Source organism: Trachypithecus francoisi, unplaced genomic scaffold (genome assembly GCF_009764315.1).
Source record: "Trachypithecus francoisi isolate TF-2019V2 unplaced genomic scaffold, Tfra_2.0 Contig01461, whole genome shotgun sequence".
Lineage (NCBI taxonomy): Eukaryota > Metazoa > Chordata > Mammalia > Primates > Cercopithecidae > Trachypithecus > Trachypithecus francoisi.
In genome coordinates, this window is record NW_022681433.1 from 15,124,027 (window position 1) to 15,146,986 (window position 22,960).

Sequence of the window (22,960 nt, forward strand, 5' to 3'; positions counted from 1 at the left end):
CAACAGTTACTTTAAGATATATATGGTTATTTCTCATTTTAGTGACAGTACCAGAGTTGAGATTTAAAACCTTGTCTTATTTCAAACATTTCAAAAATCACTACACTACATTCACCTCACTCAACCCTAATCTCCTAACTCACATTTCCAACTGCCTATTACTAAGTAAAGTCTCTAAGACATGTGACAAGTACTTTAAAACTAAAAACTTAGTTATCTTTGCCTCCTTTCTCTCCCTTATGCATCCCAGGTAGCTGCTTCACCAAATCTCTCTAAAATGTGCCCCCTCTAATTCATTTCCACTGCCCTAAACTATGTCCTCAGCGTTACTCCCTTCAACTATAGTAAAGACTGTTCCAAATGATTTCCCCATTTCCATCCTTAAAAGTCAAAGGCCTACTATAGTTTATCTTTTTAAAATAAAGAGTAAATAAAGCCGGGTATGGTGGCTCATGCCTGTAATCCCAGCACTCTGGGAGGGGGCCACAGGTGGATTACCCAAGGTCAGGAGTTTGAGACCAGCCTGGCCAACATAGTGAAACGCCATCTCTAACAAAAATACAGTAATTGGCCAGGCACGGTGGCGTACGCCTGTAATCCCAGCTATTTGGGAGGGAGGCTGAGTGAGGCAGGAGAATCACTTGAACCCAGGAGGCAGAGGTTGCAGCGAGCCGAGATCATACTGCTGCACTCCAGCCTGGGCGATACAGCAAGACTCTGTCTCAAAAATAAAAAATATTAAAAAAAAAAAAAAACTTTTATTTCAGTTTCAGGGGTATACATGCAGGTTTCTTATGTGGGTAAATTACATATGGCGGGGGTTTGGTATACAGATTATTTTGTCACCCAGGTAATATGCATGGTACCCAACGGGTACTTTTCCCTTCCTCACCCTCCTCCTACTCTCCCTGCTCAAGAAGGCTCCAGTATTGGCCGGGCGCAGTGGCTCACACCTATAATCCCAGCACCTTGGGAGGCTGAGGCAGGAGGATCACCTGAGGTCGGGAGTTCAAGACCAGCCTGACCAACATGGTGAAAACCCGTCTCTACGAAAAATACAAAATTATCCAGGTATGATGGTGCATGCCTGTAATTCCAACTACTAAGGAGACTGAGGAAGGAGAATCGCTTGAACCGGGGAGGCAGAGGTTGCAGTGAGAAGAGATTGTGCCACTGCACTCCAGCCTGGGCAACAACAACAGCGAAACTGCATCTCAAAAAAAAAAAGAGAAGGCTCCGGGGTCTATTGTTCCCTTCTTTGTGTCTATGTATACTCGGTGTTTAGTTCCCACTTATAACTGAGAACATGTGGTATTTGGTTTTCTGCTCCTGCATTAATTCATCTAGGATAATGGCGTCCAGCTCCAACCATGTTGCTGCAAAGGACATTATCTTGTTCTTTTTTATGGCTGTGCAGTAGTCCGTGGTGTATATGCCCCAAATTTTCTTTATCTGGTCTACCATTGATGGGCATCTAGGTCACTTCCACGTCTTTGCTATTGTGAAGAGTGCTGCAATGAACATATTCATGCATGTGTCATTATGACAGAACAATGTATATTCCTTTGGGTATATACCCAAAATGAAATTCCTGGGTCAAATGGTAATTCTAAGTTCTTTGAGAAATCAGGAAACTGTTTTCCCCACCAGTAGTGTATACATGTTCCCTATTCTCTGCAACCTCACCCGTATCTGTTATTTTTTTAATAACAGTTATTCTGACTGGTATGAGATGGTATCTCAATGTGGTTTTCATTTACATTTCTCCATTTCTCTAATGATTAGTGACGCTGAGCATTTTTTTTTTCTTTTTTCTTTTTTTTTTTTTTGAGATGGACTCTCGCTCTGTCACCCAGGCTGGAGTGCAGTGGCGCGATCTCCACTCACTGCAAGCTCCTCCTCCCAGGTTCACACCATTCTCCTGCCTCAGCCTCCCAAGTAGCTGGGACTACAGGCGCCCACCACCACGCCTGGCTAATTTTTTTTGTATATTTAGTAGAGACAGGTTTTCACCGTGTTAGTCAGGATGGTCTTGATCTCCTGACCTTGTGATCCACCCGCCTCAGCCTCCCAAAGTGCTGGAATTACAGGCGTGAGCCACCACGCCCGGCCAACTGGTTCAGCATTTTTTCATATGCTCATTGGCTGAGTGTATGTCTTCTTCTGAAAAGCGTCTGTTCATGTCCTTTGCCCAGTTTTTAATAGAGTTATTTTTGCTTGTTAATTTGTTTAAGTTCCTTACAGATTCTGGATATCAGACCTTTGTCAGATGCACCGTTTACAAATATTTTGTCCTATTCTGTGGGTTGTCTGTTTACTCTGTTGATAGTTTCTTTTGCTGTACAGAAGCTCTTTAGTTTAATTGGGTCTCATTTGTCAATTTTCTGTTGTTGTCGCAATTGCTTTGGCATATTCATCATGAAATCTTTGCCAGGGCCTATGTCCAGAATGGTATTTCCTAGGTTTTCTTCAAGGGTTTTTATAGTTTTAGGTTTTACATTTAAGTCTTTAATCCACCATGAGTTAATTTTTTATATATGATGTAACAAAGGTGTCCAGTTTCAGTCTTCTGTATATGGCTAGCCAGTTATCTCAGCACCCTTTTCTAAACAGGAAGTCCTTTCCCCATTCCTCGTTTTCGTCAACTCCGTGGAAGATCAGATGGTTGTAGGTGTGAGGCTTTATTTCTGGGCTCTCTATTCTGTTCCATTGGTCTACGTCACTGTTTTTGTATCAGTACCATGCTGTTTTGATTACTACAGCCTTGAAGTATAGTTTGAAATCAGGTAATACGATGCTTTGCTCTTTTTGCATAGGATTGCTTTCGCTATTCAGGCTGTTTTTTGGTTCTATACGAATTTCAGAACAGTCTTTTCTAATTCTGTGAAGAGTGTCATTGGCAGGTTGATAGGAATAGCATTGAATATTTACGTTGTTTTGTGCAGTATGGCCGTTTTAACAATCTTGATTCTTCCTATTCACGAGCACGGAATGTTTTTCCATCTGTTTGTGTCATCTCTGATTTCTTTTAGCAATGCTTTCTAATTCTCACTGTAGAGCTCTTTCACCTCCCTGGTTAGCTGTATTCCTAGGTATTTTATTTTTCACAGTTATTGTGAATAGGATTGCATTCTTGATTTGGCACTCAGCTTGGAAGCTGTTGGTGTATAGATATGCTATGGATTTTTGTACATCGATTTTGTATCCTGAAACTTTGCTGAAGTTGTTTGTCAGACTTAGGTGCTTCTGGGCAGAGGCTATGAGGATTTCTAGGTATAAAATCATATCATATACAGAGGTAGTCTGACTTCCTCTCTTCTTATTTGGATGCCTTTTATTTCTTTCTCTTGCCTGATTGCTCTGGCTAGGACTTCTAGCACTATGTTGAATAGCAGTGTTGAGAGTAGGCATCCTTGTCTTGTTCCAGTTCTCAAGCTTTTGCCCATTCAGTATGATGCTGGCTGTGGGTTTGTCATACATGGCTCTCGTTATTTTGAAGTGTGTTCCTTCAATGCCTAGTTTGTTGAGGGTTTTTTGCATGCAGGGATGTTTAATTTTATTGAAAACCTTTTCTATATATATTGAGATGATAATATGGTTGTGTTTAGCTCTGTTTATGTGACGGGTAACATTTATTGATTTGTGTATGCCCAACCAGTCTTGCAACTCAGGGGTAAAGCCTACTTGATCGTGGTGAATTAACCTTCTTTTTTTTTTTTTTTTGACAGGGTCTCACTCTGTTGCCCAAGTTGGAGTACCACAGCCCAATCTCAGCTCACTGCAACCTCTGCCTCCCGGGCCCAAGCCATCCCTCCACCTCAGCCTCCCAAGTAGCTGGAACTACAGGCGTGTGCCACCATACCCAGCTAATTTTTTAAATTTTTTGGTAGACATAGGGACTCACCATGTTACACAGGCTGGTCTTGAACTCTTGGCCTCAAGCAATCTACCTGCCTTGGCTACCAAAGTGCTGAGACTACAGGCCTAAGCTACTGCTCCTGGCCTGGTGGATTAGCTTTCTGTTATGCTGCTGGATTCAGTTTGCTAGTATTTTGTTGAAGATTGTTGCATCTATGTTCATCAAGGACATTGGCCTGAAGTTTTTGTTTCGTTGAGTCTCTGCCAGGTTTTGGTATCAGGATGACACTGGTCATTGAACAAGATAGGGAGGAATTCCCTCCTCTTCCATTTTTTTGAATACTTTCAGAAAGAATTGTACCAGCTCTTTATATTAATATGTCTGGTAGAATTCGGCTTTGAATCCATGTGGTCCTGGGCTTTTTCTGGTTGGTAGGTTTTTGGTTACTGATTCAATTTCAGAATTCGTTATTGCTCTGTTCAGGGTCTCAATTCCTCTATGGTTCAATCTTAGGAGGTATGTTTCCAGGAACGTATCCATTTCTTATAGGTTTTCTACCCTACATGCATACAGGTGTTCATAACAGTCTCTGAGAGTTTTCTGTATTTCTGTGGGGTATGTGGTAATGTCCCCTTTGTCATTTCTGTGTTTATTTGGATCTTCTTTTTTCTGTATTAGTCTAGTTAGCCGTCTAGCAATCTTATTTATTCTATTAAATAACCACTTCTGTTTTCACTGATCTTTTGTATGGTTTCCTGCATCTCAATCTTATTCAGTTCAGCTCTGAGTTTGGTTATTTTTTGTCTTCTGCCAGCTTTGGGGGGCGGTAAAACACAGATCTTATCATATCACTTACTAGCATAACCTAGAAGGGCCTTCACAATGTGGCCACAGCTTATCATCTGGTACCACTCTCCATAACTGGTCTACTCTCTCACCACATCAGATGACTACAAAACTATGAATAGTGCTTCCTCTCAAAACCTGTGTCTTCTCTCATCTGCCTAGAATGCCCTTTTCCACCAGCTATGTATGCCTCAAACATCTTTTGAAAAGTATTTCAAATATCACCCACCTCTCAAGATATCGCTGAATAGACTTTGTTATACATTTTATGTGTGTGTGTGTGTATATATATGAGATGTGTATACATACCATACTATGTCATAATTTATAATGTCAAACTCCTTTATTAATCTATGCACTCACAAATGACCAGGGCCATGTCTGATACATCTTTGCTTTTTATTTATTTATTTATTTTTTGAGATGGAGTCTCACTCTGTTGCCCAGGCTGGAGTGCAGTGGCGCCATCTCAGCTCACTGCAGCCTCCACCTCCCGGGTTCATGCAAATCTCCTTCCTCAGCCTCCCAAGTAGCTGAGACTACAGACACATGCCACTACGCCTGGCTAATTTTTTTGTATTTTTGGTAGAGACGGGGTTTCACTATGTTGGCCAGTCTGGTCTCAAACTCCTTACCTCAAGCCCCGAAGTGCTGGGATTACAGGTGTGAGCCACTGAGCCTGGTCTGACACACCTTTGTATTCCCCAATATCTATACGATACCTAGCACAGAAATGTTCAACATATGTTTAATAATTAAATTACGTTCTCTAGTCAGTGCCCAGAGAACACACATACTATGTCATTTAGTGAACAGTGAGTTACCTGCAGAGAATCAGACCTCCAGGGAGGAAAGTTAACGTTGTTTTAAAAACTGCAAAGTCAAAGGTGTGGTGGCTCACACCTGTAATCCTAGCACTTTGGGAGGCTAAAGTGGGTGGATCACCTGAGGTCAGGAGTTCAAGACCAGCCTGCCTAACATGGCGAAACTCTGTCTCTACTAAAAATACAAAAAATTAGCTGAGCGTGGCAGCGGGCACCTGTAATCCCAGTTACTTGGGAGGCTGAGGCGGGAGACTCGCTTGAACCCTAGAGACAGAGGTTGCAGCGAGCCGAAATCGCGCCATTGTACTCCAGCCTGGGCAACAAGAGCGAAATTCTGCCTCAAAATAAATAAATAAATAAATACAAACTGCTAAGTCTATCTGGCAAACTGGCTCTTAAGGAAGTTGTCATACTTGTCAACACTAAGATAGCCACAGCAATGCCTATAGTAAGGGGAAAAAAAAAATCCTGAAATAGAAATTTCAGATGAATCAAGTGGCTTAACGACAAGTACCAGCTGAGATCCAACTGTTTCACTGGAGTGTATCCAGTACACTGCTTTGACCTGAACATGTTTATGATATACATTATTACTTAGCCTCTTCAATCAGAAAAGAACTGCAGTGCAGTAAGACTCTGGTAAAAACAGCTGATTCTGGGGAGGACTGCAATACTACAGGCATTCCAAAGATGAACTTGCTACAAACTTGAACATCAACAACTAAATAAATTGGGCTCTTGGGTGAAGCTATTTAGTATCATCAATCTGAATGCTCACTGAAAAATAAAAAGCAATTTTAGTTTGACATCTATGCCAAGATAATTACTATTTTCTACACAATCGAAAGCTGCCAATAAAGCAATAAATGGCCTAAAAAGTTTTCCATTATTGTTTTCTCAGTAATGTGGCTAGGAATAACAGAAAATTATTTCTAAAACCAGCTTGTCATATAAAGCATCAGTTTAAGATCATCCAAATCCACACATGAGCTCAGAAGGCTAATGTTGAATTTTGGAAAAACTAGCAAACCACATGCATTTCCAAGTATTTTGCTAAATCTGGTAGTATGCTAGCTTCTGGAGGGTTGGGTTTGGGTTCATCTTCTGTATGTGTGTGTGTTAGTTATCTTTACTGATTCTTTTTCTGATTATAAAAGACTTGAGGAAAAAAGATTCAGAAATGTAGAAATCAAAGTTTCCCATCATGCCACCACAGAAATACTAACATTAACAACTCAGTGCTGTCTCTAGATCTTTTCTTCTTACATATCTTTTTAAAGTGTATTACGGCCAGGCACGGTGGCTCACACCTGTAATTCCAGCACTTTGGGAGGCCGAGGTGGGAGGATAACAAGGTCAAGAGATCAAGACCATCCTGGCCAACATGGTGAAACCCAGTCTCTACTAAGAAAATACAAAAATTAGCCAGGCATGGGGGCGGGTGCCTGTAATTTACCCAGCTACTCAGGAGGCTAAGGCAGGGCAATCGCTTGAACCCAGGATGCAGAGGTTGCAGTGAGCTGAGATCATGCCATTGCACTCCAGCCTGGCAACAGAGAGAGCCTCCATCACAAAAAAAAAAAAGGGGGGGTGTATTACACATACTGTTTTATAACTTCTTCTTCCTATTTAGTAATATAGTTTAAGCATCTTGTCTGTATATAAAATTCTTGCTTGTTTTTCCTGCTGTATGATATCCTGCTATATGGATAACACCCTTATTAACGGGAATTTCACTATTTTCAACTTTTCACTACCTCAGATCAGCTGCTGTGAATAACTCTGTACATATATCCTGTGTTTCCGTAGAATGAGTCTAACAATTGTGCCAAAGGATGTGGACGTCTTAAATTTTAATGAATACTGACCTCTAAAAGTGTCATACCAGAGTGTCTTTCCCCACACATACCAACACAAACACTAGGTATCAGCAACCTTTGTGCTCTTATCAACTTGAAAGGTAAAAGATATATAAATAAGTGAATGCCAGTTTTAATTTTCTTTTATTCACTTGTTAGGAACTTTTATATACCTACTGGCCATTTGTATTTCTTCTGTAAACCGCCAGAGTTTTCTGAAGGGCTGTCATTTTTTTTTTTTTTTTTTTTTGAGATGGAGTCTCGCTCTGTCACCCAGGCTGGAGTGCAGTGGCCGGATCTCAGCTCACTGCAAGCTCCGCCTCCCGGGTTTACGCCGTTCTTCTGCCTCAGCCTCCCAAGTAGCTGGGACTACAGGCGCCTGCCACCTCGCCCGGCTAGTTTTTTGTATTTTTTAGTAGAGACAGGGTTTCACCGTGTTAGCCAGGATGGTCTCGATCTCCTGACCTCATGATATCTACCCGTCTCGGCCTCCCAAAGTGCTGGGATTACAGGCTTGAGCCACCGCGCCCGGCCGGGCTGTCATTTTTTTAAACAGGACATTTATCTTTAGCTCCATGCTAACCAACCATATAAGGGTAGCTAATTAGAATAATCTAGCCAAGATTGAATGTTCATCTCACAAAAGGACTCAATTTAAAAAAAAAAAAAAAAGACATATAGTTTTTTGGTTCTTGTTTTTTTGTTTTTGACGCAGTTTCACTCTTGTTGACCAAGCTGGAGTGCAATGGCGCCATCTCGGCTCACTGCAACCTCCACCTCCTGGGTTCAAGGGATTCTCTTGCCTCAGCCTCCTGAGTAGCTGGGATTACAGGTGCCCACCATCAGGCCCAGCTAATTTTTGTGTTTTTAGTAAAGACAGGGTTTCACCAGGTTGGCCACGTTGGTCTCAAACTCCTGACCTAAGGTGATCCACCCCCCTCACCCTTCCAAAGTACTGGGATTACAGGCATGAGCCACAGTGCCCGGCCTCCGACTTCAATTTCTTAAGGTCATATAGCAAGGGACAGAGAGGATTTTTAATTGTTTGCTTATTAAAATGAGTCTTCTTTTAAGTGCTAGTTTTAACCTGTCAAATGAAAACAGTATCTGTCTCATGAAATAGTTATTAAATGTGATGGGATAGTGTATGCAAATATACATATGGCATGACTGGCACATACGTAGAACCCAAATGTTACTTACCTATTTCTTTCTTTCTCCTGGGAAAAAGAAAATAGCCTACTGATTTATCAATAGATTTGTGTTTCCCAAATTCTTACAGAAGCTATATTCCTTGGCGAATTCATACTGTTCCATGACTTTAAACGCCACGTATACACTGAAGACTTGAAGTTTATCATCTCCAGTCCTAATCTCTCTCGAGAACTCCAGGCTCCTATCTACCTACCTCCTCAAAAATCTCCACTTCAATGGCTAATATATCTCTCAAAGTAACATATTCAAAACCAAACTACTGATCTGCTGTCCCATATTTGCTCTGTCTGCAGCCTTCCTCATCTCAGCTGGCATCAAGTCCATCCATAACCTTCCACTCTTGAAACCAAACCTTAACTCCTCTCTCCAATGTCCTACATTCAATGTGAAATTATACTGGTTCTACCTGGAAAATATATCTAAAATCTGACTAGTTCTTGCCACGTTCAGTGCTGTAACCTGCCTAAACCACCATCATCTCTTGCTGGATTATTGCAAATAATCTCCTAAATTCTCTCCTACCCTCTTACCACAGAACTTCTTTTTTTTTTTTTTTTTTTTTTTTTGAGATAGTGTCTCGCTCTGTCACCCAGGCTGGAGTGCAGTGGCACAATTTCAGCTCACTGCAAGCTCCGCCTCCCAGGTTCATGCCATTCTCCTGCCTCAGCCTCCCAAATAGCTGGGACTACAGGTGCCCGCCACCATGCCCAGCTAATTTTTTGTATTTTTAGTACAGACAGGGTTTCACTATGTTAGCCAGGATGGTCTCGATCTCCTGACCTCGTGATCTGCCCGCCTCAGCCTCCCAAAGTGCTGGGATTACAGGCGTGAGCCACTGCGCCCGGCCCACAGAACTCTTTTAAAACCTTAGATCCTATCACTCCTTTTGACACAAAATAAAAGCAAAAATCCTAATTCTTCCCTGTTCCTTGCTCCACACCAACCTATTAGCCTTCTATTCCTCTGCCTGAGATACTCTTTCTCCTGATGACTGGCTTGGCTATCATTCTCCAGTCTACACTCCAGTTTCAACCACAATGAGGTTTACCTTGATATCCCTATTTCATTCTATAACAACCTTATTCCTACACTCCCATTGCCTCTTACTCTATTACCCTTTTGTTTTTAGTAGGACTTGTCATCTTTTAACATACTATACAATTACTGCGGTTATATTTATAAATACAGTTTGCCTTACCCATTAAAATGTAAGGTCCACAAAGGAAGGGATTTTTCTTTAATCTGTTTTGTTCACTAAGATATCCTAAGAACCTAAAACAGTACCTAACAGAGTAAACACTCAATAAACGTTTTCTAACCAGTTAAATGAATTAATCTCCATGTATTATTAGCCCTAATTACACTAAGCTGAATGTTTGTCATAACCTAGTTTTTCAAAGATATTACCTACATACATTAAAACTTTTTTTTTTGAGACGCTGTCTCGCTCTGTCGCCCAGGCTGGAGGGCAATGGCGTGATTTTGGCTCACTGCAAGCTCCGCCTCCCAGGTTCACGTCATTCTCCTGCCTCAGCCTCCCAAGTAGCTGTGACTACAGGTGCCCACCACCACGCCCGGCTAATTTTTTGTATTTTTAGTAGAGACGGGGTTTCATCCTGTTAGCCAGGATGGTCTTGATCTCCTGACCTCGTGATCTGCCCACCTCGGACTCCCAAAGTGCTGGGATTACGGGCATTGAGTCACAGCGCCCAGCCCACATTAAATCTTTTTATAATATATATCATATCTGAGGACCTTGCTAAAAATTTTCTTTAAATGCTGCCTTACTAATTTTTCAAAGTTTTGGGAGTAGGCAGAAGATTCCCTGTCCCATCGTGTATCAAGGGGCCTCTTCCTCAGAGATAGCTGACATACTGCCCCAGCATCTATGAACCATAAAAACTGACTTATCTTCACCGTGATCTCATCTCTCAATCAAGTATACCATCAAATTCAGGAACATCAGTATTACAGCAGAGTAAACTTAGAAACAGAGGAGCAAATTAAGAAAGTTAAAATAAAGATATATAAAGTCCTTTCCAGCTTTTTCCAACTATATAATTGCTCTATCTGATACTTCTAAAAGCAGCGTAAGGTATCTATATAAAGAATGAAGGCTTGGCACGGTGGCTCATGCCTGTAATCCCAGCACAACACTTTGGCAGACTGAGGTGAAAGGTTCACTTGAGGCCAGGAGTTCAAGACCAGTCTGGGCAACATAGCAAGACCCTGTCTCTACAGAAAATTTTAAAAATTAGCCAAGTGTGGTTGCATGTCCCTGTAGACTTAACTATTAAGGAGGCTGAGGCAAGAGGATAACTTGAGCCCAGGAGTTTAAGGGTGCAGGTAGTAAGCTACGAGTGTGCCACTGCACTATAGCCTGGGTGACAGAGCAAGACCTCTAAAATACAAAGCAAAACAAACAAAACATGAATGTAGATCGACTAGTAAATAATCAGTAACAACATAATTTTATTACATACACAAATAAAACTTTCCAGTGACTACTAGGCTACTTACAAATATCAACTTATGGTATCAAAGATGTGATTTATATAACTATCTCTAGATATGTTAGCCATTGAGGAGGAAAATTTTACTGAGGCAGATACGAATGAATATTTCAAGTATGTTATTTTCAACCAATAGTATATAAATACAGTGGGTTTTTGTTTTGTTTTGTTTTTTTTCTTTTTGGAGACAGGGTCTTGCTGGAGGGCAGTGGCGTGATCACAGCTCACTGCATCCTCTATCTCCCAGGTCTCCTGGGTTCGAGCAATCCTCTCACATCAGCCCCCTGAGTGGCTGGGACTACAGGTGCACCACCAAGCATTGCTAATTTTTTTTTATTTTTAGTAGAAACAGAGTCTGACTACATTGCCCAGGCTGCTCTCGAACTTCTGAGCTCAAGCAATCTTCCTGTCTCAGCCTTCCAAATTACTGGGATTACAGGTATGAGTCACACAGTGACTTGTTTAATGTATCAAGTGTGAACCAGATTACTGAAGACTCTATATGCTCCTTAAGTATATATCACATATTTGTGTAAATGTATATGTAAATAAATATACATAATACATTAAAATATAACTTTGTGGCAACATTTGTAATAGCAAGACTATAAACAGCTGAAATATCCATTATAAAGAATCTAATAATATAAACATATAATGGATTATTTACACAGCCATGAAAAAGAATAAGGTAGATTTCTATGTGTGAATGTGGAACAAACTACAAGATAAGCCATTAGGTAAGAAAATTCAAAGTGCATAAGGCTTCCATGTGTGCACTCATGCACATGTGTATATATGTGTGTGAATGTGTTAGATGTAGAGAAATATAAACATATGACTAATAGTACAGGCAAAGAACATTTGTCAATGGCTACCCCAAATAAGCTAGGAAGAGTGACTGTCTTTGGGAGGCAGGGATCAGGTAACTGGGAGGGCAGGAGGCTGTTTTTCACTGTGTACCCTTTTGTGCTATTTAAATGTTTAACTTGTGCATGTATTACATTTCTAATTCCAAAAACAAGAAACTGTTCTTATTTTTCTGACACTGGCATTTTTTTAATATTAAAAATGTATAACCAGGCATGGTGATACATGCCTGTAGTCGCAGCTACTCAGTGGACTGAGGCAAGAGAATTGCTAGGGCCCAGGAGTTCAAGGCTGCAGTGAGCTATGATTGTACCATAGCACTCCAGCCTGGGCAAATGAGCAAGACCCCATCTCTAAACACACACACACATGCTATAATTTAAAACTAGCTTTACGCAGGGTGTGGTGGTTCACGTCTTTAATTCCAACATTCTCAGAGGCCGAGACAAGAGGATCACTTGAGCCCAGGAGTTAGAGAACAGCCTGGGAAACACAGGGAGACCTCATCTCTACAGAAAATTTTAAAATGAGCTGGCCATAGTGGCTCACGCCTATAGTCTCAGCTACTTGGGAGGCTGAGGTAGAATTGCTTGAGCCCAGCAGGTTGAGACTGCTAAGAGCTGTGATCACACCACTGCACTCCAGCATGGGAAACAGAACAAGACTTTGTCTCAAAAAGAAAAGAAAAATAAAATCAAAGAGCTTTAGAAAAATAGGAACAGTATCTTTATTTTTTTACAGAAAAAGCAAGAGAGATAATGCCAAAAGAGGCATCAGAAAAGACAAAGCTTTTTTCAGGGAAGAGGGCTATTACCTACATGCCAACTGACTCAGCCAGAATTAGTGAGATCAGCACACCCTTACTTACACAGACAATTCCAAACTGACTATGATGGTTTGACTTTATGATGATGTGAAAAATGGTATGAATTCAGTAGAAACCATATTTCAAATTTTGAGGTTTAACGTTTTCCCAGGTTAGTTAGTGATTCGTGGTATCATACTCTGTCACAAAGTTGCACTATGGCAGCAGGCTACAGCTCCCAGTGAACCACTCAATTAGGAGGATAAACAACTGATACAGTATACTGTGCTGTCAGGTAATTTTGCCCAACTGTAACTACTGTTAAGTATTCTGAGCATATTTAAGGTAGGCTAGGCTAAGCTACGATGTTCGATGGGTTAGGTGAATTAAATGCATTTTCAACTTAACAATAGCTTCTATTTAACAAGGGTTTTATTGGTATGTAACTATTTTAAGTTGAAAGTACTGTTATGTCAAAAATGCATTTAATGCCTGAATAAACTCATCCTAAAGTCAAAAACTGGAAGTCGAATCACTGTAAATCTAGATATTGCTTGACTTATGGATGGGGCTACATTCTGACAAATGAATTGCAAATTCAAAATGGAGACCATCTGCAAAGAAATGTATTTTCACACAGACCAAATGACTAGCCAAAGGCTAGTTTTATTTTGTAAGACACCACAATAAAATTAAAATTTCGGTCCAGTACTAATTACTAAGTCCTGAAATTAGACACAAACATATATTGATGTTAGTAACAACGTTTTAGTCGATAACAGACCAAATGTATGACAGTGATCACATAAAACTGTAACACTGTATTTTTACTGTACCTTTTCTATTTTTTTTCTTTTTTCTTTTTTTTTTCTTGAGACAGAGTCCTGCTTTGTCACCAGGCTGGAGTGCAGTGGCACGATCTCCGGTTGCTCCAACCCTGCAACCTCCGCCTCCTGGGATCAAGCAACTCTTCCTGCCTCAGCCTCCCGAGTAGCTGGGACTATAGGCGTGCGCCACCACGCCCAGCTAATTTTTTATATTTTTAGTAGAGACAGGCTTTCTCTCCACGTTGGCCAGGATGGTCTCTATCTCTTGACCTCATGATCCGCCTGCCTCGGTCTCTCAAAGTATTGAGATTACAGGTGTGAGCCACCGCGCCTGGCCTGTTTAAATGTTTTAATACACAAATACTTACCTTTGTATTACCACTGCCTAAAGTATTCAGTACAGTAACAGGCTGTACAAGTTTGTGGCCTAGAAGCAACAGGTTATATACCATATCACCTAGCATGCAGTAGGCTATATCACCTAGGTTTGGGTGCTCACATACCTAGATAATATAGCCAGGAGAGAGCCCTCACCAGGAACCCAACTCCTCAGCTGGGACTTCCAACCTCTGAAATTGTGAGAAAACACATTTCTGTTGTTTAAACCACCTAGCCACTCAAGTTCCTGGTGTATGTGGGGAGGAGTGGGGGGAAGTTAACCACCCAGCCTATGATATTTTATTTTGGCAACACAAACTGATGACGGAGAGAGACAGAGAGACAGAGACAGAGAGAGAGAGAGAGAGAGAAATATATATATTAAAATATATATTTTAATATATATACTAGATATATGTCTACACCATACAATGTGTAGAAAAGATCTAAACACAGACTATTAATAATGATTAATCTTGGGCAAAAAGATGAGGAGACTGATTTTGACTTTATACAATTCTATTCCAATGTAAATTTTTACCAAAAAAGTGTACCTTTCATCATTTAAAAACTCAGGGCCAGGCACGGTGGCTCACATCTGCAATCCCAGCACTTTGGGAGGCTGAGGCAGGTGGATCACTTGAAGTTAGGGGTTCGAGACCAGCCTGGCCAACATGGCAAAACCCTCATCTCTACTAAAAATATAAAAATTAGGTGGGCGTGGTGGCGTAAGCCTGTAATCCCAGCTACTCAGGAGGCTGAGACATGAGTATTGAGAATCACTGGAACCTGGGAGGTGGAGGCTGCAGTGTGCCAAAATTGCACCAATGCACTCCAGCCTGGATGACAGAGCGAGAGATTCCGTCTCAAAAAAAAAACTTACCGAAACCAAATATTACCTTATAGATTTTTATAGCCTCACTAGAATATAAACGCCATTAGAGCTGAATTATGTTTTTTGTTGTTGTTGTTCCTATCACCTAAATCAGAGCCTACCACCTTGGAAGCAGAATATTAGATGAGTGAAATGAATATATAGTCTTTGTGATATACTTAGTGTATTATTCCAATAAAAATGTTTAAACCTAGGCCAGCTATCCTAACGGCAAATTACCAGTACTCACTTTTCTGTCACTTAGTATAGGTTTGTGGGACGTAAAGGCTAGTCTTGGCTTAAACAAAAACAGCTTTGCCACACACCACACGTTATATACTCCAAAGTTACCATTTGAACTTCAAGTTATCCATGGCACTGCCCTCCTCCATTTGGACAGACAACCACAATCCAACAATCTGTAGCTACTTCACTGGTCTTCAATGTATGCCCTCAAAAATTTGGAGAAGAAAGGAAACACAGAGGTTAACTTATACTAATATTTAATAATAGCAACAACTAAGACTGAAACCTCAATATGTGTATGCAATGCCAGGCAATTCTCATAACATTCCCATTTTCAAGATGAGAAAAACTGAGGCTTAAAGGTTAAAACTTCGCTCAGTCACAAAGCTAGTCAAAGAGCCAGGATTCTGTCTGAAACATGTCTTATTCACTAGTAACCACATTAGTAGAACTGAAAAGTGTATTTTGGTAGATTTAAAACTAGTGGGTTTCAAATAATGTATATAAAATACAAATATTGGCATAATAAATATTTTACCTGCTAAAAACTGTGCACTTTGAAGATTAAAGCCATTTTGAAAATCTAGCCAGTTGAAAATATTAGAATTACATCATTAAATGTCAAGAAGCAATAATGCAGTAGAATACAAATCAAATCACTCTCAAGCCTTAGAAAAATCCCAAGACTAACAGAAACACGAAATGTTAAGTAAGTTAGGCATCGCGTGGCACACCTGTAGTACCAGCTACTTAAGAGGCTGAGATGCTAGGATCACTTGAGCCCAGCAGTTGCAGTCCAACCTAGACAACATAGCAAGAACCCCCAACCCCCTCCTCAAAAAAAAAAAAAACTAAACTAAATTACGGTTTCCTTTAAGGTTGAAACATCATTGCAACTAAGCGTATTAAGAAAAAGCCTTTGTGCTTCCGTTTTCCAATGGCTGCAAAATAAGAATAAAGTTTTCTCATGCACCCACCTCCAAGGTTTTAACCCTATCTGAAACACCAACAAAACAAAAACAATTCTGCAAACGTGAAGTGCTAAAGTTAGGGTCAAAACCTCAAATGCCTAGATATAAAAGTCATCCAGTTAGGGAATGAGTCAAAATGGAGAGAATTATGCTCTATCAACAGCCCTAATTCCAACACAGGTAAGAGATGTCCTTAAAGGGAAACCAGAAATTTGTACTTCTATATTAAATCTTTTGCTTCTTTTGTTGTCAAATAATTCAATCAAAACCCACAAACACGGAAATTAAAAACACTAAATTATGGTGTATATGGTGGCTCACAGGGTGGGCACATCGCTTTGAGCCCAGAAGTTTGAGACCGGCCCGGGCAACATGGGGAAACCTCATCTCTACCAAAAATACAAAATAAGTAGAGGGGCTTGGTAGCCAGTACCTGTGGTCCCCGTCTCAAAAAAAAACAAAAAAGTGCCGTGTATTTTAATTGCCTCATACACTTAATTAACAAATGAAGGCCAGATGTGGTAGCTCACACCTATAATCCCAGTGCTTTGAGAAGTCAAGGCAGGAGATTGCTAGAGCCCAGGAGTTCAAAACCAGCCTGGACAACACAGCAAGACATCATCTCTTTAAAATAAACAAACAGATCAATACTCTCAAAACACACTGAATAAGAATACAGTAAAAGGTAGAAAGTAGTCTAAACAGTGAACAATAGGCCGGGCACGGTGGCTCACGCGTGTAATCCCAGCACTTTGGGAGGCCGAGGCAGGGGGATCACCTGAGGTCAGGAGATCAAGACCGGCCTGGCCAAGATGGAGAAACCCCGTCTCTAATAAAAATACAAAATTAGCCGGGTGTAGTGGTGCATGCATGCCTGTAAACCCAGCTACTCAGGAGGCTGAAGTAGGAGAATCGCTTGAACCCGGGAGGTAGAGGTTGCGGTGAGCCGAGATCCTGCCATTGTACTCCAGTCTGGGCAACAAGAGTGAAACTCTGTCTCAAAAAAAAGTGAACAATAATAAGTGTAAAAACTCAAACAAGCCATACAATTACCAACACAACCTTTTTTCCTGATTCCTGAGCAACATTATTTCCCATTCCCTGGTATCGCTCAGTAATACCTAGGCTGTGATTCCTTATGAAGAAATCGCTATCCATAAGGAATTACTGAGAGATACCAAGAAATCTATCACAGAAAAGAGGAGCCTTACGCTTCAGCCAGTCAAGCTAAAGCAAACACCACAGAATCCAAATACATAAATCAACTATTTAATCAGACAACTTTTACTAACAAGTGACAAAATATTAATTTTAAAATACCGTTTCAGCATTAACTGCCTGTCCTCTCAAGTTCCTATATCTCAATTATTTTCCTAAGGTGTTCCACCTTTGAGCCACTGCTAATATTTTTTCCTCCACCTTAAGGGTACTTACCTTCCCCTCCCATCTTCATCTGCTTACCTATTTTGTGTTAATTAGAAAATCCTCCGCCAGCCTGGCGCAGTAATCCCAGCACTTTGGAAGGCCGAGGCAGGAGGATCACCTGAGGTCGCCAGTTTGAGACCAGCCTGACCAACTTGGAGAAAACCTGTTCTCTACTAAAAATACAAAATTAGCCGGGTGTAGTGGTGCATGCATGCCTGTAAACCCAGCTACTCAGGAGGCTGAAGTAGGAGAATCGCTTGAACCCGGGAGGTAGAGGTTGCGGTGAGCCGAGATCCTGCCATTGTACTCCAGTCTGGGCAACAAGAGTGAAACTCTGTCTCAAAAAAAAGTGAACAATAATAAGTGTAAAAACTCAAACAAGCCATACAATTACCAACACAACCTTTTTTCCTGATTCCTGAGCAACATTATTTCCCATTCCCTGGTATCGCTCAGTAATACCTAGGCTGTGATTCCTTATGAAGAAATCGCTATCCATAAGGAATTACTGAGAGATACCAAGAAATCTATCACAGAAAAGAGGAGCCTTACGCTTCAGCCAGTCAAGCTAAAGCAAACACCACAGAATCCAAATACATAAATCAACTATTTAATCAGACAACTTTTACTAACAAGTGACAAAATATTAATTTTAAAATACCGTTTCAGCATTAACTGCCTGTCCTCTCAAGTTCCTATATCTCAATTATTTTCCTAAGGTGTTCCACCTTTGAGCCACTGCTAATATTTTTTCCTCCACCTTAAGGGTACTTACCTTCCCCTCCCATCTTCATCTGCTTACCTATTTTGCGTTAATTAGAAAATCCTCCGCCAACTGGCGCAGTAATCCCAGCACTTTGGAAGGCCGAGGCAGGAGGATCACCTGAGGTCGCCAGTTTGAGACCAGCCTGACCAACTTGGAGAAAACCTGTTCTCTACTAAAAATACAAAATTAGCCGGGCGTGCTGGCGCATGCCTGTAATCCCGGCTACTAGAGAGGCTGATGCAGGAGAATCTCTTGAACCCGGGAGGCGAAGGTTGCCGTGAGCCGAGATCACTAGATTGCACTCCACCCTCGGAAACAAGAGCGAAACTCCGTCTCAAAAAAAAAAAAGAAAAATCCTAGAAAGATCGTCAGAGCTGTCACGAATAAGATTAACAAATAGATAAAACTTTAAAAGATGGTTTTAAAAAGAAAATCCTACAAGATCACTTACGAAATCTAACACCAGCATTTTTAAAAGTGCGTCTTTCTGGCCAGCACAGTGGCTCACACCTGTAATCCCAGCACTTTGGGAGGCTGAGGCAGGAGGATCACCTGAGGTCAGGAGTTTGAGACCCACCTGGCCAACACGGCAAAACCCACTCCACCCCACCCCCCCACTAAAAATACAAAAATAAGCCGGTCGTGGTGGCGCATGCCTGTAATCCCAGCTACTTGGGAGGCTGAAGCAGGAGAATTGCTTGAACCTGGGAGGTAGAGGTTGCTGTGAGCTGAGATCGCACCACTGCACTTCAGCCTGGGCGATAGAGCAAGCCTCCATCTCAAAAAAAAAAAAAGTGCCTCTTTCTCTCAGTAAGAAAACTATTGTTCAGTGTCATTGGTTACTAATCAAACATTACTATTTAGTCACAACTCACACATCCAGCAAGTTTACCCTGAAAATGCAAAGTTGATGCTCAAAAATGATGAAATTCCACCCATAAGTAACCATTTGTTTTACAAAACATCTGATTTTACAAAATAATTTTCTTAGCATTATCAGCCTCAGCAAAGATATCTTCATTAAAGTCAAGCTCATCACAACAAATAAAACACTTTTATAAAAGAAAGAGAAAGAAGAGAGAAAGGAGAAAAGGAAAAAAAAGAACTTGGCCCAGCATGGTGCCTCACTCCTGTAATCCCAGCACTTCGGTAGGCCCAGGCAGGAAGACTGCTTGAGCCCAGGAGTTCCAGACCAGCTTAGGAAACATAGGAAGACCCCGTCTCAAAAGAAAAAGCAAGAAAGCAAAACCCCGGGGAAGATATTAAATAATCCTCATAGAGCAATTAAATGCTAAAACTTCCTATCAGATTCATTAACAGTGTTTAAGAAAAAGACAAAATGTTCTCATGTACAAATTGAACTGCCTATCGGATTATTTTAAGATCTAAAAGTTCTCCAGTAATTTCCAGGAAAGTAGGACTCCTATTTGGTTTAGAAACGCTCAATATACTAATCAAACAGGAACATCAGGCACCGGCTCTATTCATAAAAGCAACATTTTCTAATAGATTACATTCACATTTGTGGTAATTGTAAACTCCACTAGCAACTAACAAGCTGCAAATCAATAGATAACAACACACTCTGGGAGGCTGAGGAGGGCAGATCACTTGAGGCCAGCAGTTTGAGACTAGCCTGGCCAACACAGGGAGACCACTATCTCAACTAAAACTACAAAAAATTATCTGGGCGTGGTAGCGCGCGCCGGTAGTCCCAGCTACTCCGTAGGCAGAAGCAACTGAATCGCTTGACTGGGGAAGCGGAGGTTGCAGTGAACTGACACCGTGCAACTGCACTCCAGCCTGAGCGACAGGGCGAGACTGTGTCCAAAAAAAAAAAAAAAAAGCAACAACAAATGAAAAAGAAACATAAACAGCCTTAAGATGTCCCCACCCAAGAGCTCAATTGCACATAAACGGAGGCTGCACATGACATGCATTCAAGACACAATGCTAAGAGTTTGCTTGATACAAAGCTGTAAAAGACAGGATCCCAGCTGATACCACCCAGCAAACTTATTCTAGCTTTCAGGGAAACTCAGATGAAATGCGTCTTTGTGAAGTCCCTACTCTAAACTCTCGATTAAACCTGAGCACACTTTGAATGCGACAGTCCGCTCCCTCTTAATCCTTAGAAAGCATTTCCTGCCTGGAAAACCTTTCTCCCGCAAGCCTTCTACAAACTTTTTCCGTTCTTTCAACCTACTCCGCGAAGCCTTAAGCCCGCCCCTCACCTCCCGCCCCCTACCCACACACACACACCCCTCCCCACTAGGGAACCTCAACACTCTGCAGACGCCACTCCACAAGGGCACGCAAAACACATGTGCCTGCAAACCCAGCCCCTTTCCACACCCCCCGGAAACGACACCCCCTTTCTCACACTCCGCACGCCACAGCCCATCCCCCTTCCTCCCCGCCCCCACTCACATCACCCCAGTCCTCCCACCCACGTTCCCGGGAACCCAACCTCCCCTCGCTCCCCGGCCTGCCGAAGGCAGTGGGGAGGGGAAGCAGGAAGAAGGAAGCAGGGCTCGGGCCCGGCCTAGGCCTCTCAGACCGCCTTGGGAGGTGAGGGAGGGAGCCCGCGGGCCGGGCTCAGCTCCCGTTGGCAACAGGGCCTCATCCGGACCCAGGCCTGCCCTCCGCTGCAGCGGCGCGGCCCGCCCCGCCTGGACCACACTCACTTGCCAACCGCGGTCCATCGAGTCCCCCGCTGCTGCCTCCTCCGCTGGCTGCGGCTCCTGTCCCCGGGTCCCCCAGGTCCGGCTTCTTGGGCCCGGGGGGCGGCCCAGCTCCCCCGCCTGGGACGGCTCCGGGCGGAAAGCCGGCCACGGGTGCACCAGCCAGAGCCAGGGGGACGCTGTTGCTATGGAGGCCGAGGCCCGGGGCAGCCCCGGCGGCAGGGTCCTCATGCAGGAACTGACACTCCTCCCCGTAGAAGCAAGTCTTATCCTTAGCGTAGTAGCGGCAGTACTTTAGCTTCACTCCTACCGCCGCCCCGCCGGGGACACCCCCGACCCCCGGCGGGGCCACCACCGCCACCGCCGCCGCCAGCGAGGAGGAGGAAGGGGAGGCGGCGGCCGAGGGGGGCGGGAGGCCGCCGCCACTGTTCATGGCAACACCGCAGCCTCGTCTTCCGCCGCCGCCCGAGGAGCCGCCGCCGCCGCCACCATAGACGGGGGAGGAAAGGAAGACGCTGCCGGTGCCGGATAAAAGCCTGGGCGGGTGGGTCTGTCCCGCTGGGGGAGCCGGAGCCGCCCGGGGAGAGGGGGGAGGGGAGAGGGGAGGGAGGAGGGGGTAGAAGGAGGGAGGGTAGGGGGAGAGTTGGGATTCTCTCTCACTCACTCTCTCGTTCTCTTTTCTTAAAGGGGCCGCGCGGGACGACGGGGTGGGCGTGCGGGCCCAGACGGGGACTTCGAGGGCGCGGACAGGGGAAGAGGGAGCGGCAGCGGCAAGCGGGTGGGGAGGGCGGAGGGGCCGGTTTATTTTTAAATTCTGCCTCCACTCGCTCTCTCGCGCTCTGGTTCCTCCGAGTTGTTTATTCCATTTTCCTCTTCCTGAGACGGCCGTCGCCGCTGCGCGTGCGCGCCGAGACGCGAGGGCTTGTGGGTAGCGGGAGCGCGAAGGGAAGCCTGGCCGGCTTCGGGCCCCCGGGGGCATCCGCGAGCTGGCGGCGGTTGGACCGGCGGTCCTCGATGGCGTTCCGGACGCGGAGCGGGCGCCGAAGTTCTCACGAGACCTGACACCTTCCTTATTCGTATATTACTTAAAAAGCCAGATGTCATTTTTTTTCATTGAAAAGAGAAAATTGACAACGTAAACGGTCGTTTGGAGGGGCCACCTGGGGACGCGGCCGAGCCCTGGCTCTACCTGAAGAGTATTTTCTGTTTGCCACACTTCCTCTCCCCGCTTCCTTTCGTCGCCCTCTCTCCTCTTTCCCGTTCCCCTCGAAGGTAATGAGAACTACTGGACCGATTACGCTAACCTCTTGGCCCTTTGTCAAAATATAGAGCCAAAAAGGTTGATTTAGATAGACCCCCTGCTCAGTGCAGCACCTGTTATTCTCTGTATTTATATTACCAAGGGCCTTCGGTAAATTATGAAAAATAGGATGCCACCTGGGACGACACTGCTTAGGCAGCACCGGAAGACTTTTATAAATATACTAGGTTGCTTTTCTCCAATCAGCCTAGCCTTGATTTGAAATTCATTTTTAAAAGATAGTTTTAACCTCAGCGATCTCTGATGTTTGCTCTAATACACTGTTAAAGGCTTTCAGAAATTTTAAAGAATTACTATGAAGGAAAAGTAACATTCTAGTTTTTCTCTGTAAAAGAGGTTCACAAACAGCAGATCGCTGTTATGAAAAGGAGGGGTGGAGGTATTTAAGGAATTGTGGCAAACAACAGAAGAATGGATGTAAGCAAAAGTACCACACTGAAAAAATGGGGAAAAGTGGAGTCTAGATCACAAACTGGTAAGCTTGGTGATATTCTGCAGCCAAATTCGAAGATAATAACATTGTATTATGGCTTTCTGTTTAAAAGCAGTTTCACTTATTTGATTATTCAACAAATCTTTATTAATATCCATTACGTGTACCAGGAATTGTGGTACACGTAACTGTGGAGCTGAGGAAGCAAAAGTGAACAACGTGCCTTACGTGAGTTCAGGTGGCT

At 43.0% G+C, this 22,960-nt stretch overlaps 1 protein-coding gene across 4 annotated transcripts in view; it reads right to left on the reverse strand.

Annotated features, from left to right (window-relative positions):
- Positions 1 to 22,497, reverse strand: part of PAN3 (poly(A) specific ribonuclease subunit PAN3) — a 159,935-nt gene extending 137,438 nt beyond the window's left edge. For all 4 annotated transcript variants that reach the window (XR_004443106.1, XM_033236473.1, XM_033236464.1 and 1 more), the window contains exon 1: positions 20,966 to 22,497. Coding sequence is in view for 3 of the 4 variants with exons in the window: in XM_033236473.1 (XP_033092364.1) it covers positions 20,966 to 21,941 (976 nt within the window). In the remaining variant the exon portion in view is untranslated. The remainder of the gene's footprint in view (positions 1 to 20,965) is intronic.
- Between the last annotated feature and the right edge of the window lie 463 nt (positions 22,498 to 22,960).